Source organism: Doryrhamphus excisus, chromosome 12 (genome assembly GCF_030265055.1).
Source record: "Doryrhamphus excisus isolate RoL2022-K1 chromosome 12, RoL_Dexc_1.0, whole genome shotgun sequence".
Taxonomy (NCBI): domain Eukaryota; kingdom Metazoa; phylum Chordata; class Actinopteri; order Syngnathiformes; family Syngnathidae; genus Doryrhamphus; species Doryrhamphus excisus.
In genome coordinates this window covers 7,531,641-7,545,962 of record NC_080477.1, presented here as the reverse complement: position 1 = coordinate 7,545,962, position 14,322 = coordinate 7,531,641, and the positions used below count along the sequence as shown (strand labels likewise).

The following is a 14,322-nucleotide window of genomic DNA, read 5'->3' as shown; positions in this document are numbered from 1 at the left end:
AAAAGTTCCTTTAGCGATTTGTAATTAAGCGACTCTCTCGATATACTACTTCTGTGGCATTTTAGTTTTAAAAGTGGAGCCAATATTGTAGAGAGCACAAAAGATTTAGACCAAAAGCCAAATAATTTAACTGTACATGACTAAAAACAGCATTACTTTTACTGTTGTACTTTGTCTGTACAAAATAACACCTTAAAGCAGGGGTCTCAAACACGCATCCCGCGGGCCAAATGTGGCCCGCAGGACACTAGTTTGAGGCCCCCGCCTTGATATGAAAGTTTAATGTTAGTGCAGCCCGCGCAAGTTTGATATGGATGCTGTATGGTATCATGTACCCAGAAAAAATTATTACGTTTGATTAATGTTCATGTTAAAGGTTAAATAACTGTTAATAGTTATCCTCCCTATCCGTGTGGAAGTGGTAAGTTTTTGGCTATTTAAGTTTAAAGGAAATAACTTGAAGGCTACCGTTTAGGTCGCTAGCTCTCTAGTTTGCGAGTTAGCATGTGTCTCAAGACCCTGCAGTTGCGCAATATGTTGTAAATAAAAAGAGTATAAATGTGACTATAGTCGTGTTTTGTCATGTCTACAGGGCTCTAATAATGCTTTGTTCATTTTAATCTGAAAAAAATAATTTGTCTACCCACCATCTATATGTGGTTGCTTAAGTTTTTATTATTTGCCGTTTCATTATTTATTTATTTATTACTGATTGATTGATTTTCTTTATTCTCGATTTGTTTATTTATTTTTCATCTTATTTTGTGTAGAAAAATTAAACTTAAGATATTTGAGAACAGTGGAATGTTTTATCAGAGCTTTTATTGTAGAAAATTGGAACCAAAGCAAAGTTAAAATTTTTTTTTTTAATAAGACCAGAAAAAAATACATGTTATTGAGCCTAGATAATACTGTAGTAATAATAGTAATGATAATAATAATCATAAGAATTTTATAGTTTGTAAAGGCAGAATTTTGCAAATGTTGAGTCTCTGCACATGTACTATTTATGACAAGCATCACACCATACACACTAATATAACACAACTATATACTGTATTATATAAAAAGGAATATTTCAGTGCCTGTATAGATTGTTGAAGGAAAACAAAGGTGGCGATACCAACTCATTATAATAACCTACTATACGTGTGCAAGTGTACATATAGCTGATTGTGTGTTGGAGGGACTATCAAACAGAGAGGTTATTGTTAGTGTTTGAAGCATACTAAGCTCAGATTCAGTTTTCAATCCTCTTCACGCATCACTTTCTCATGTTCAGGTGATGCACGCACCAATCTGGCACTGCTATACAGTAAATATGTAAGACAGCTCAAAAAGTCAAATGTGATATTTCTAGATTGACTCAATATTGAAAAGGAGGAAAACCATGAAAAGATTATTCATGGCCCATCAGTCACTGGCAAAGTAATGACATTGATATGATTTCTGGGGATAAATAGTATACAGTATTTGTTTTGTATTCTCCGAGTGTCTAAGACTAATGGAAATGGGATGCCGTCTCCAGCACAGTTATTTTCAATTGTTCTGCCTGCACTCAGCCTTCCTTCCAAGAAGTCTCAGGTGGATTCTTGCTATTAAGTGTCTCTCTTCAGTTGATCTTGTTCTCGTGTAAACAAAACAATTGAAGCAAACAACTCCTGGCTTGCAATATGCACTTATCTTTTTTATTTACACTCATCCAGACTGCTATTCTTTGTCAAACATGCCACACTTGGCCTTCTTCCTATGAAATAAAGCCAATGTAAGACCGAGTAGTTTGTTATGTTGTCAGTATGCACTCACTGGCCGGAGGATTGGGCAGGATTTGATGATGCGGTCCACCTGCAGAGGCTCCCCGATCACACAGTATGGTAACTAGCCCTGTTAACTAGTGGAAATTAAGCCAATTGCAACAAACTGAGACGCAAGCAACTGATGCAGAAAAGCCCTCTGATTAACTCTAAATTGATATAATAATTCATTCATTCATTTTCTACCGCTTGTTCCTCACAAGGGTTGCGGGGGTTCTGGAGCCTATCCCAGCTGTCTTTGGGCAAGAGGCGGGGTACACCATGGACTGGTCGCACATATAGACAAACAACCATTCACACTCACATTCATACCTATGGACAATTTGGAGTCGCCAATTAACCTAGCATGTTTTTGGAATGTGGGAGGAAACCGGAGTACCCGGAGAAAACTCACGCATGCACAGGGAGAACATGCAAACTCCACACAGAGATGGCCGAGGGTGGAATTGAACCCTGGTCTCCTAGCTGTGCGGTCTGCGCGCTAACCACTCGACCGCCGTGCCGCCTGGTATAATACTATTAGGTTATAATATGATAATTTATAAATATATGGCAATTAGTTATACATGCATGTCCTCATAGTCGCCATTGTAATAGTATTAGTAATAATAATTTATTATTAGACACCCATAGTTCTTCACTGAAAGTCCATTATTAATTCACAATATTCACAACACAAACATTGATTCACATTTACACACCAGTGTATACACCAGTGTGAAAGGTGGGTAAAGCGTCTTGCCCAAGGACACAACAGCAGTGGAAATAAACACTTACACACTAATATGCATTTGTACTAGTCCACGTGCACACTTCCCCAACAGGATGTTACCATGCATGACTTGCGGATTATAAATACGAGCATTGTTTTGCTTGCCAATCAATTTTGCAAGATCTGCATCATCTGTGTCGTACAGTTACACTTATTGTAATTTTGGTTGCACCGTGAGTGACGTTGGCCTTATTGTTCAGAAACTACAGTAAAAGTTGACACACAACTTATTTCTTGATCGGCACTACAATTTATCAGGCATCTGCAAATGCCGCTCCTCTTTATCTCCTGTGTGTCGCTCTGGCTGTAAAATGTAAGCGACAGTTTTTTTTTTCCAGTTTTTATCTGTCTTGCACATACAAAAGATGCAATCCATTTTTGGAATCTAGCCTTTTCCTGTTCTTTTTTCCACATTTGTTTTTAGACGGCAGCGGTGGTAAAAGATAAATATACAGACTTGCTACAAATAGGTGATGATAAAAAGCAGGCTAAGGTGAAGGTGGGGCTCAGAGGAGACTTTGAGGACACACTTCACACAAAGACTTCTGGGATGTATTGTACACCCGTCCTCATACAAACACACACATTCATGAATTATAAAACCCAGTCACTGGGTTTTGCTGGCTCTTCTTAATATAATGCCAGTGTAATCTGTCTAACTTTAGTTGTTCAGTGCAGACTGAAAATAATCCTCTTTGACTTCTCTCAGGGTTCAGTTCTCAGGTTTATTTCTGGCAGCAGCAGTCTAATAATGCTGTCAAATAACACAAAAATCAATGTGGTTAAATGGTGGGGAGGTCTCTGCCCCAGGTAGAAGCCTTCACAATGCTGTATATTTCACTTCTTTTCAGCATTTAATGGCTTTCTTGTGAAAACAAACATATGACCCCAATTCCGCATTGTCGCACATTTATACTGGAAAACAAACATACATTTAACTCGCTAGAATCTGTAAGGATGTACCCCTGAAGCAGTGGGAGTAATGTTAATGTTGAAGTTGGCATTCCGTGACCCACAATACTGGAGCAGAGAAGGTAAAGATTCCACATACCACTTGGAACATTGACTCTTACATATATCCACACAAAAGCAACTCCATGTGTTTTGTGTTTTGAACTGCAGTTAGTGTGGTATTGATCCTTGCTGGTCCAAGTTCTCAGGAATCAGCGACTATTGATTTCACTTCAGTTGTATGTATCTTTGGCTGACCAATGTGTCTCTCCCTGTTTTCCCAAAACATAACAACCACGTCACTATGGGTTTACTACCGCTCCTTCCAAATTATTTTCCAAAGCCACTTGTTTATACATAATGAGGGAAAGTAATTGTTATTTATTTGGCAGTGGTGCCAAGACGAGTGTCTGCATTTTGTGTCGGAGTATGCTGCATCTGTGGTTCAGAAGGCAGCGGATGCGTCTGGAGGGGCCCAGCAGAGGCGGACAAACATGCTTTTTATTCAGGTTTTCAGTTAATATTGTGAGAAGACGAGAAATAAATACATTGTAAAATACAAAATGTGAGTTGTTGATACCAGCATTTTATTTATTTTTATTCATGTAAATAAACGTATTGGTTGACGTATTGGCCGATTTCACTCATGGCCCATTTATCATTGCACTAAAATTAATATATCTGCAATATGTCTGTTCCTGCATATGCTCCTGTGCAATACTATGTGTATATTTTGGATATCTTGTATATATCTTGTATATATCTTGTATATATCTTGTTAAATTCTCTTTTTTACTCTACTTTTATATACTTTTTTTTTTTAACTTGACTACTGCACTGAAAGGAGAAGCTCTCCAATCTCGTTGTACATCTTGTATAATGACAATAAAGGCCATTCCATTCCAGGATTGGTATCGGCAGCATCAAACCCTGATCAGAAAAAAAAAAATGGACTCAATGCTCAGAATGTCATTCGATGAATGCTGGTTATGCCACATATGAGCCAATCAGATCAAGAAGTGGACAAATAAAGTTAATTTAATATTAAGTTCACTCATATTGTTAAGCTTTTATTATGTTTTCATCCTTTTAGTCCGATTTTATGTTCTTATTCTTCAGCTTTTAACTCCAGTGTTTTGTTTTTATCTTGTCAGTCCTATTTTATGCTCTTAAATCTTCAGCTTTTAACTCCAGTGTTTTGTTTTTATCTTTTTAGTCATATTTTCTGCTCTTGGTCTTCAGTTTTTTAACTCCAGTGTTATGTTTTATCTTTTAGTCCTATTTTATGCTCTTAGTCTTTAGCTTCTAACTCCAGTGTTTCCTCAGGGGGGTCCTCCACACTGGGGGCTGTTCGGGTATGCTGAGGGGGTGCCATCCTTGGGTCCCTTCGACACGGCCGGCTGGGGGTTCCTCCCTTTAATGTGGGGGTCCGCCCGTCTAACGGAGTCGGGGGGCCCGGGTGCTGGTCCTCCGATGGCACGGCCTGCAGCTCCTCCCAGTGTGGACGGCCCCAAAGGTGGCGTTTCCTTGTTCCTCAGTACCATGCCATGTCTCCCTACTGTGTGTGATTGTGTGCTTGCGTTTGTGTGTGCGTGTGTGGGTCTAGTATGGAGGGTGGGAAGGAGGGGCTTTCTTTTTGCTTCATTCGTTTTCCTTTTTAATTGTGGAAATTGTTTTAATTCTGGAAAGCACTTTGTGTTGCATCTCCTTGCAGGAAAAGTGCTATACAAATAAAGTTGATTTGATTTTGATTTGATTTAGGTACCTTAGTAGAATGTAAACATACATGAAGGAAACAGTCACATTATATGGTTAGAAAATACATGACTAAAATTAGGATAATTTCCTCCCATTCATCCTCCATCTGCCTCACATGTATATTAGCATTTAATTTACTTCTTCCTACGTCATTGCACCTGCACTGACTAATAAGAGAAGACAGCAATGACACATTTTGGTTGACCGTAAAATAACCAAATTTAAGTTTCACAGGAGGAATACGTTGAATTTTAAACCCTTGTGTTGTGAGATCTAATGTCCTTCATTCCCTTTTATTTATTAACTTTCTTTTGTTCTGCCTTGTGGCACAAATTGTATGGTGCAAAAATAAAATAAAATAAAATCTGCAGAATGAATTCATCAGACAGACAAATGTAGTCAGACTGCTTGCTGCTATATTGGAGGTTCTGAAGCTTCAGTGAGAAAAATCGATGTAAGCTGCGGATGTTCACTGCTCCTGTGTGCAATGTTCTGACTATCTGTGAGCTATATACATTCAAATGGCTGTCCTGGGGACTGCTTCTAAGTGAATCAATAGGTGTTTAATTTCAGGTCACGTTCGGATGCTGCAGCGATCAAGTTTTATTCTTATTATTCATTATTATTCCGTTGATTTTATGGATATATTTTAGATTACAAAAATCAATATAGAAATACAATTCTAAACTAAAATCATAATTTAAATTAATGGTGGCTACTTCAGGTGTATCAGAAAGGGACAGTTGAAAATTGCTGAATACAAAGCGAGTTATTTCTTCTTTGGGTAAAGTCTGATAACGAGTTTATTGACTTTGAAAGGGTGTGTGCTATAGTAATCCCGTCTTCGACAGACTTATGATGCCCGGATTTAAGTGTGCATCTCCTCGAGCAGCTGGCCTTGTGCTGGAGTTGAACCTCCCTCCTCTTTGAGGATGAACAAGATAGAGTCTGAGGTGTCCCGAGGAAAGATCATCAAAACTAAAGAGAGCGTTCTGTTTTACTCAGGGGGGGGAACCATGAATTTCCTCCTGCAACACTTGGGGCTTCCGAAGAGGTGTAAACAGCAAGATGGATGTGGACAGCTAGTGTAGCACAGTTGTCTCCACTGATATCTTTAGCTGGCGGGATGCAGTTTAAAAGGGGTATGCTCTCTTGGGTGTGGGGGGCCAGGCAATTTCTGCGGTGATAATGTCAAGATTAGAGGAAGCTGCTGATGTTTTTATCTTTTTTAATTGATCATCGTTTAGTCCCGTGGTGGGTCTTCTCTTGATATTTTGAAATGTACCATGGTATAGTTTATTTGCTTCAGACATGCTGAGGAGCATGTTTGGGAAGATCACATGGTAACATTTGCACAATTCAACATGTCTGAAAAAGGAGTAGTTAGAAGCAGAGATGATTTAATTATACCTCTTATCAATATGTTACTGATTTTTAATTTTCATTATGTAATTTTGCCACCTTGACACTTGACATGCATGAATTCTTACTCCGTATTAATGCGTTAAGTCATTTAGATGGTACACCTGAAAACAGACTAGTTTGTGCACACAAAAGGCACACAAATTGTTGTACTCTTTCAACATCGTCTGCACGATGCTCTATGTTCCCGCATTGTCACCACATCCATGAAGCACTTGTAGGATTATCTGGTCCGGCTTTGTCCCGCAGGAATCACCACTAGCTTCATTAATTCCTCTATTTGCAAGGAGCCGACAAGATTTAGAACTCCAGAGAAGAAGCTCTCATTGCAGAGAAGAAAGGATGGCTATTATCTCACAACTGCAGTACTATTACCACTTGCCGAAGACCACGGGAGAATGCAGAAAGTAAAAGGCACAGACTAGAAGACGTCACTTTGGGCATTATTAACATTATTATTTTTACCTTTTATTACTTTTTTTTTATTACTTCACAAGAAAAATCAAAGAGGCTCCAGAAATTACTTGAGAATTTCCCCCCAACTTGTTCTAAGAGGTGGTGGTTAAAAGTTAACCCATTCATGAGAATCTGACATGCTTTCATACGGACCTACGGACACAAAGATTATGCTTACCAGAAATGTTCATTTTAAAAACATTTCAAAGTTTTTATTGTTTACTGCATGGACAACATGTATGCAAGTGTGAAGGTGGCTTTTTGATCTTTTGATATCTTTATTTCCTTAGTCCTTACTAAGTCAAGATGATGCAATTTTGTCTTAAGATGTAAACTATTAGTTTGGCTTCCTTCGGTGTTCCATTTACCTTGACGAAGATTTAGCAGTTGGTGTCTAACAATGGCAAAACACATCCGAATGCCGTTCCTTTTCACTAGTTGTTCTTGGTACTGTATATGCCCTAACCCAACCATCAATGTCTTCTTTAGTATTAGCAGGATTTTGTTACTGCAATAAAACAACTACTATTTTTTGTCCTTACATGTGTCCTGTACTGGTTGCTACCAAGTGGTAAACACAATTATGTCGTCATAATTAATTACTTCAAGATATAAAGATCACACAAGGTCTCAATGTGAATTTGACATTGCATAAAACACAGCCTAAGCTATGTATTACCTGCCAAGACAGCTTTTTATTTGTAAAATACATTGTAATGGTAATGGTAATGGTTTTATTTAATTTGAACATGCATCAGATTACAATTGAGTGCATCCCATAATCAGTTCACAGTTCCACATGTCCAAAAGGAGTAGGAAGAAGCAAAGCTTATTAAATCCTACCCCTCCATCTGGTACTTTTACAATCAGTAACTGTTACATTTGTTCACTTCCTGCTTTCCATAATACAGTTTAAGGTTTTTTTTGTTTGTTTTTTTTTGTACCAAAGTACGAGGTGATATGACCATACAGTGACATAATGGGTACCATAGTAAGTGTCAATATAGTGACATATAAAGCACATCATGACTGGTTCAAGACACAGGTAATTGGTTGTTTTTAGCCTTATGCATTATTTTAGCTGTTTGAAAATTAACTATATCAGTAAGTTAAGTATTTGTGATTTTAGAAATAAGGAGTTAGTATGTTCTCTGTAGGCGGCAGAGAACATACTAACTCCTTATTTCAAAAATTCTTATTTATGTCAGATGGTTAAATACTCTGTAATGACAAACACTAATTTTCTAAAGTTCTAAATGCTACATGTGATGTTTTAATAAATAATTCCCATCACGTTTCCAAGGGAAGCGTTCTAAAGTGTCCAACAGCAGTGATACCACATGTTACCTAGCTTCAATTCCATGGCACTCTGGTATTCCAGACACCTCATGGGGTTGGGGTGCAAAGGTGACGCTTAGCTGCATCAGCTCACGATAATAAGTAGGCTGCAGGAAAATTAACAATGTCCCGAATGGTTTAGTTGGAGCAATAATAGATGGCTGCTGGGAAAGGTGTGAGAAATATAAATGTAGTTATAAGAGTTCAAACGAAACCAGAAAATGTGGATGTTCTGGGAATTGCACAATTTTCTTCAGAAAAGCTATTATTTTAATACACAATAAAAATGGCTCATTTATGTTTTTCTTTCAGTGAATCCAGATGTGTCCAGTGATCACAATCATCACCATCATCCTGCATCTGCAAAGGATTCCGATGTGGCGGTCCTATCCAGGAGCGTTGGACTGACTGGATCCATTGTTGTCATGATAATACCTTGGTTACATTTGCTCTCTGCGCTGTAACAGCTGCATTCAACGCCAAGACTTCATTCCAACTTTATTTAAAGGAGGACATATGAGCGCCAACGTGTTAACGGGGCACCACTTCCACAAGACACACTGGAGTTCCACTCTAAAGACATTATCTCATATTTGAGAGAATGTATTCTCCTGCTTTAATTGAAGATTACTTTGAATCAACAACTTGGCATTTTAACTCATATTTATGTCAACAGTAACTATAGTATATTTTCTAAAGTGCATTAATTTAATTTTATGTCAGATCCATGCCCTGTAGCAAAAATATACCGTTGCTTCAATGGTGTCTGCACAAAATAGACGATATTAAATAGTTTGCTGTAACAAAGTAATATAATTTTTTATGACTGCTATTGGTTGGGGAAATAACGCAAGTAAATTTACACAAAGCTGCTATAAAATAGCAAGGTTTTGGACATCTGATTGAAAGCTGTAATATTTGGCATTCCACCCAAAGTCAGTTGAACTGCTATATTTAAATTGCAAAAATGACCTGCAAGGCTTCTGCTGAGAATAGCTGTAAAGGGATAAGGTTGGGGACATGAAGCCAAGGGAGGGACAATTCACCGTTATTTCTTCTTTAGAAATAGATTACTTTCCGCGGGAGTCTATTATCCTCTTGCAGACTCTATCTCACTCAGGCTCCATCGGGCTGGAAGGGAGCCGTCAGCTCCTGGGGCCTCAGGTGAAGAAGAATCCAATCTCCTCATCCTGTTACCTGGCTACATATACAATATGTAGAATATGTACATTGTGAGCTGCTGGCGGTTTGCCTGGATACAAAAAAGCAACTGCTTTGTTTCACAGATGACATGAAAGTCAATGGCTGAGAGAGAAGTTATTGTTTATAGTATAGCGCCCATTCTTTTGCTTACACTGGATGTCCAGGAGGACATTCTTTGAACCAGGCATAAATCATACAATAATACTATTATTATCGGTATTATTATTATAATACATATACTTATAATACTTAACTATTATGATCACAAAATAAACAAAATTATACCCTTTTTTGCACAATACACAAGCATCAAGAAGATGCACTTGCATTGTGAAATGTAGCGTTCTACTCTGGTCACTAGATGTCAGTAATACGATAAGATAAGATATAAGATATATAAGATATGCCTTTATTCGTCCCTCAGTGGGGACATTTGCATTGCACAGCAGCAGAATCATTTAAGATTCAAACAAAATACACAATATCGAAAAATAGACAATATAAACAAAATCAAGTTATATACAAATACAGTATGCAGATAATATGAAACGAGATGAGATATATGACCAGTCTATACACTGAGATCTTGCTAGTGAGTTAATATGAGGCATTATAGAAATACTTCACATAGTACTTAATATATTGTGTCACGATGTGGGCGTCACCCTCTCGTGACAGCTCCTTTAGTTTCCTTCCTTGCCTCTGTTCTGGTTTTCATGCCCTTATTTTGGTAACTACTTCCTTTCTTGTTCCCTTCCGTTTTCTCTCTGACTCATTTCACACACCTGTCTCTAATTCCCACACTCCCTATTTAGTTCAGGTGTGTGCTCTTTCGTTTGTGGCTTCATTGTCTTTGTGTTTGGTTTGCCTGTAGTTGCTGTCTACATAGCTTAAATTCCTTTTACCTGCATTTTTGGTCCTGCTCTCTGCATCCTGGGGTCGCATTGTTAATGTTAGGCACAATAATCCCTCATAAAAATCTCTAATAAAAGTGCAGCCGCTGCCCACACTAAGCTAATACTCAACGCTGAACACATAATGTCACATCATGTCCTTCACATGTCCGTAACGCATTTATTGTAACACACAAGCACAATTTACGTCTTAAATGGCTTATTGTCCCTATTATATCTAATATATTGGGTAATACGAGTATAAAAGTGACCATAGGGTTTGTTTTTCATGGCTAGAGAGCTGTAATAATGTTAAAAAACGCATTTGGAAGTTTCTAAAAAGGTATTATGTCCTCTATGAAAATATCCCATTTATAAATAAGAAATATTACTTTGCAGATATTTACTTATCACGGTCAGGTCTGTAACCAATTTGTACAAGTTAGAAAATATATTTTGTTGAGCATTGGGGAAAGGGTAGGAGTTGATAAGTTTATGCTTCTACCTACTTTTTTTTTTTTTTACTTTTTTCTGTTTGGATTGTGTTGTATTGTGCCTTGTCATATTCTAACATGTTCAAAATAAAACCATTCATTCACACAACAACCATAGGGAGGAACCGCAGGCCCTTCTGTTGGGAGATAGAAATCCTTCAGTTCCTTTTGTAAACACTTGATTTTCTCATAACCAAAATCTGATACATTGAAATGTTTAGTATATATACGCATTGATACATTGTGTTTTTAACAAGACAGCGGGCACGACTGTGCATCAGTCACTGACTGTGTTTTTGTTGCTTGCTTGCTGGTGCTATAAAGTCAGTTGGAAAACTGCCTGTAGTACGGAACGCGGTGCTTTAGAGGAAAATACAGGGACCCATAACATCAACTTTGACATTCCAGTAGATGGATGACATTATTACAGTGACTCCACTGTGATTGATTGGTGAGCAATATTATCCACACATTTTAACTGAAGTACAATTAATGATTTTTTGATGAACAGATCATTGACATTTCATATATGTTTGTCTTGATATGTTAACCAATATGAATTTAGTGATATTAAAGTCTACAGTCAAATTTACGTGATTACTCATGCTTGTCATGCAAAAGACAACTTTGTAAAAATATTAATCTTTTATGAGAATATGTGCAATACAATTTCTCTTTTGGACTTATTCACCCTTAGGTAATTAAGATATAAAGACGCAGCATGGACACAGTAGAGTGTGTTTTCCCACACAGAAACTAGGAAATGAAGGTGAGATTAATGACCGCGATTTCTGAGCCGCACTCCCGGCCGAAGCTACTCTAGGAGTACAAGAGGCACTTCCTGGCCCTTGTGAAGAAAATGCTGTAACGTAACCTTAAATTAATTCCACTCTTACACCAGCTAACATTGAGGTATTGAGTACATCCAAACATAGTTACAAACCCATGTCTACATTCTGCAGCTCATGTCCTAAAACTAAACAAGACTAATCAAACAAACAAACAAAAAATATATATGGGGTACTCCGATACATCAGCCACAAATCGGTACCGGCCGATATCAGTGAAAAAGGACAGTATCGACATCAGCCAATGTTTGATCCCCTTTGCCCCCATCAGTTCTGCCCCCCACTGCAGCATTCAGAACAAGCATGTCTGGCGTGTGTGGGACTTCCTGTCATTGTGAGAGAGATATTGCGCCTCAAAAATGTCTCACCGGGGTGGCGCTTTAAAAAAAAAACTTTAGATTGGTGTGGCATTTGTGGCCAAACACTTTGCAGGGTGTGGTGAGGTGAGTTTGAGGCTTGCGATGCATTGCAATAGCGTTTTAAAAGTGCTCATGATGTCAAAAGACGTGGCAATTTTGTTACTTTGGCCGTGGTTGTTTTTCGCCATTGATAATTAAACAGATCGGAGTAAGTCTGTTTACATTTCCAAAAGACACCATTCTGTTTGAATTCCGTTGGACACATTTCGAGGATTAAAGTAAAAAAAAAAATGCACATTTAAATATTTATTATTATTTGTAAGAAGCGGCATAGTACAACACCTACAGCTTGGGCTGAAAGTGAACCGTGGCATCTGAGTTCCTTTTATCGCTTCCTCCCACATCCCCTTTCCCTTGGCTCTGCATGACATAGGCAATTATGTATTATACTATTAAGTGCTGAGGGCAAGTCAACGATTGGAATGTTGGAAAGTAGCCACATAGAAACAGCCATTCACACTCATTTTATAGTCTCCAATTAACAGGCATAATTTTGCTATGTGGGAAGAAACCAGAGCAGCCAGAGAATTGCATCAGAAGAGCATGCAAAGTTCACGTAGACATGCTCAAACAGAGATTCAAACCTTTGCTTTCTTGACCGTGTGGCCAACATTCTAACCTCTAGGCCACCATCCCTTTGGTTTCCAACTAAAATCATCAAGGAAATTTGGTCCTAGTTTTGAAATACTGGCTAAATTCAAATTTGACACCCGTTACTGCAGACATATTGAGTTTTTATATTGAGTTGATTGATGCAAACAGTTTTAATGAGATTGCTTGCATATTGTGAAAAGGTATAGACTTCCCCTTTAACCCTTTAACCTCACGTACGAACATCAACATGTTTACACTGCACAAACCGAGAAAGAATTAAGATGATATTATCCGTACGTTTTGTATGTTGGAATCAAATTTATTGTTACTTTTGTAAGTTTCAAGTGATTTCAGTAAGAATTATGGGATTTTCTTTCTTTAACTGAGGGGTCCCAACAATTTTGTCCACGTGTGTAAGTGGTACATCTGAAATAATGAACCACAAACACTCCTGATTAAAGAACTCCTGAAAAATATTGTCTTTTTCATCGTCTAACAAGAAACAAGCTATCATCATTCTTAGATTAAAATTTTTGAGGTGAATGGCGACCCAACCGGGATAAGTGAATTTCCACAAAGTGGAATTTAAGAAAATCATTTTAAAAAAGGTATTTTCTCGGCACAATAATACACATAATTATGCTAGTTCTGTCAACAATAGCAGCTACACTTACTATGTCTGCTCTCTTTGGGATGGCTGTGTCTTCCAGCACAAGACGTGTGCTCCAGTCCTCAGGAGTAGCGAAATTGAGCTAGGTATCCACTCTTCTGTTTGTGAATGAAGCTGAAATTAGCAGTTAGCGAGGTATCGTGTTATAAAAAGATAAACATAGTTTTTCTGCTACAATAATAACATCGCTGTTTCTTGGTTAATATACAAGAAAGTTATGTAAATGGAACGTTGTTGCCCTTTTTGTGAGGCTTTAGCATCCTAATATTAGGTATTTCCCTTGACATTCATTGCTAGCTAGCTCATATTAACTTGTTTACTTGTGTTATAATGTACAGAAAAGGGAAATAAATATATATTCATGTTGTTAATAATGGGCAAAATAAAAAAAAAGTGCAGTTCCCCTTTAAGCTGGTGCGTGGGCCAAAATAGACTCTGATTCATCAACAAATAAAAATTGAGGCATAATGCCAGGAACACACACAAACACAGACATTAGCAGCATTTTCTTTAAGCCAAGTCTGTCTATAGTGTCATACACTGCAGATATTCTTACTTCAATCAAATGCAGCATGACCTTCAAAAGCAAACATACTGTAAGAAGGCACCGACCTGATAAAAGAAAACTCATATTTTATTGCACTGCCTCAACCCTAAATCTTCAAGCACTGTCTTTCTTCCTATAGTTCC

The 14,322-nt window shown here is 37.8% G+C and overlaps 1 protein-coding gene across 3 annotated transcripts in view; it reads left to right on the top strand.

Annotated features, from left to right (window-relative positions):
• The window catches only part of gpc5a (glypican 5a), a 131,174-nt gene extending 117,959 nt beyond the window's left edge, over positions 1-13,215 (top strand). For 2 of the 3 annotated variants that reach the window (XM_058089689.1, XM_058089690.1), the window contains exon 8: positions 8,824-13,215. In XM_058089689.1, the coding sequence (XP_057945672.1) occupies positions 8,824-8,975 (152 nt within the window). In that variant the 3' untranslated portion in view covers positions 8,976-13,215. The remainder of the gene's footprint in view (positions 1-8,823) is intronic. The other variant, XM_058089688.1, reaches the window with a different exon arrangement.
• Positions 13,216-14,322: the final 1,107 nt, after the last annotated feature.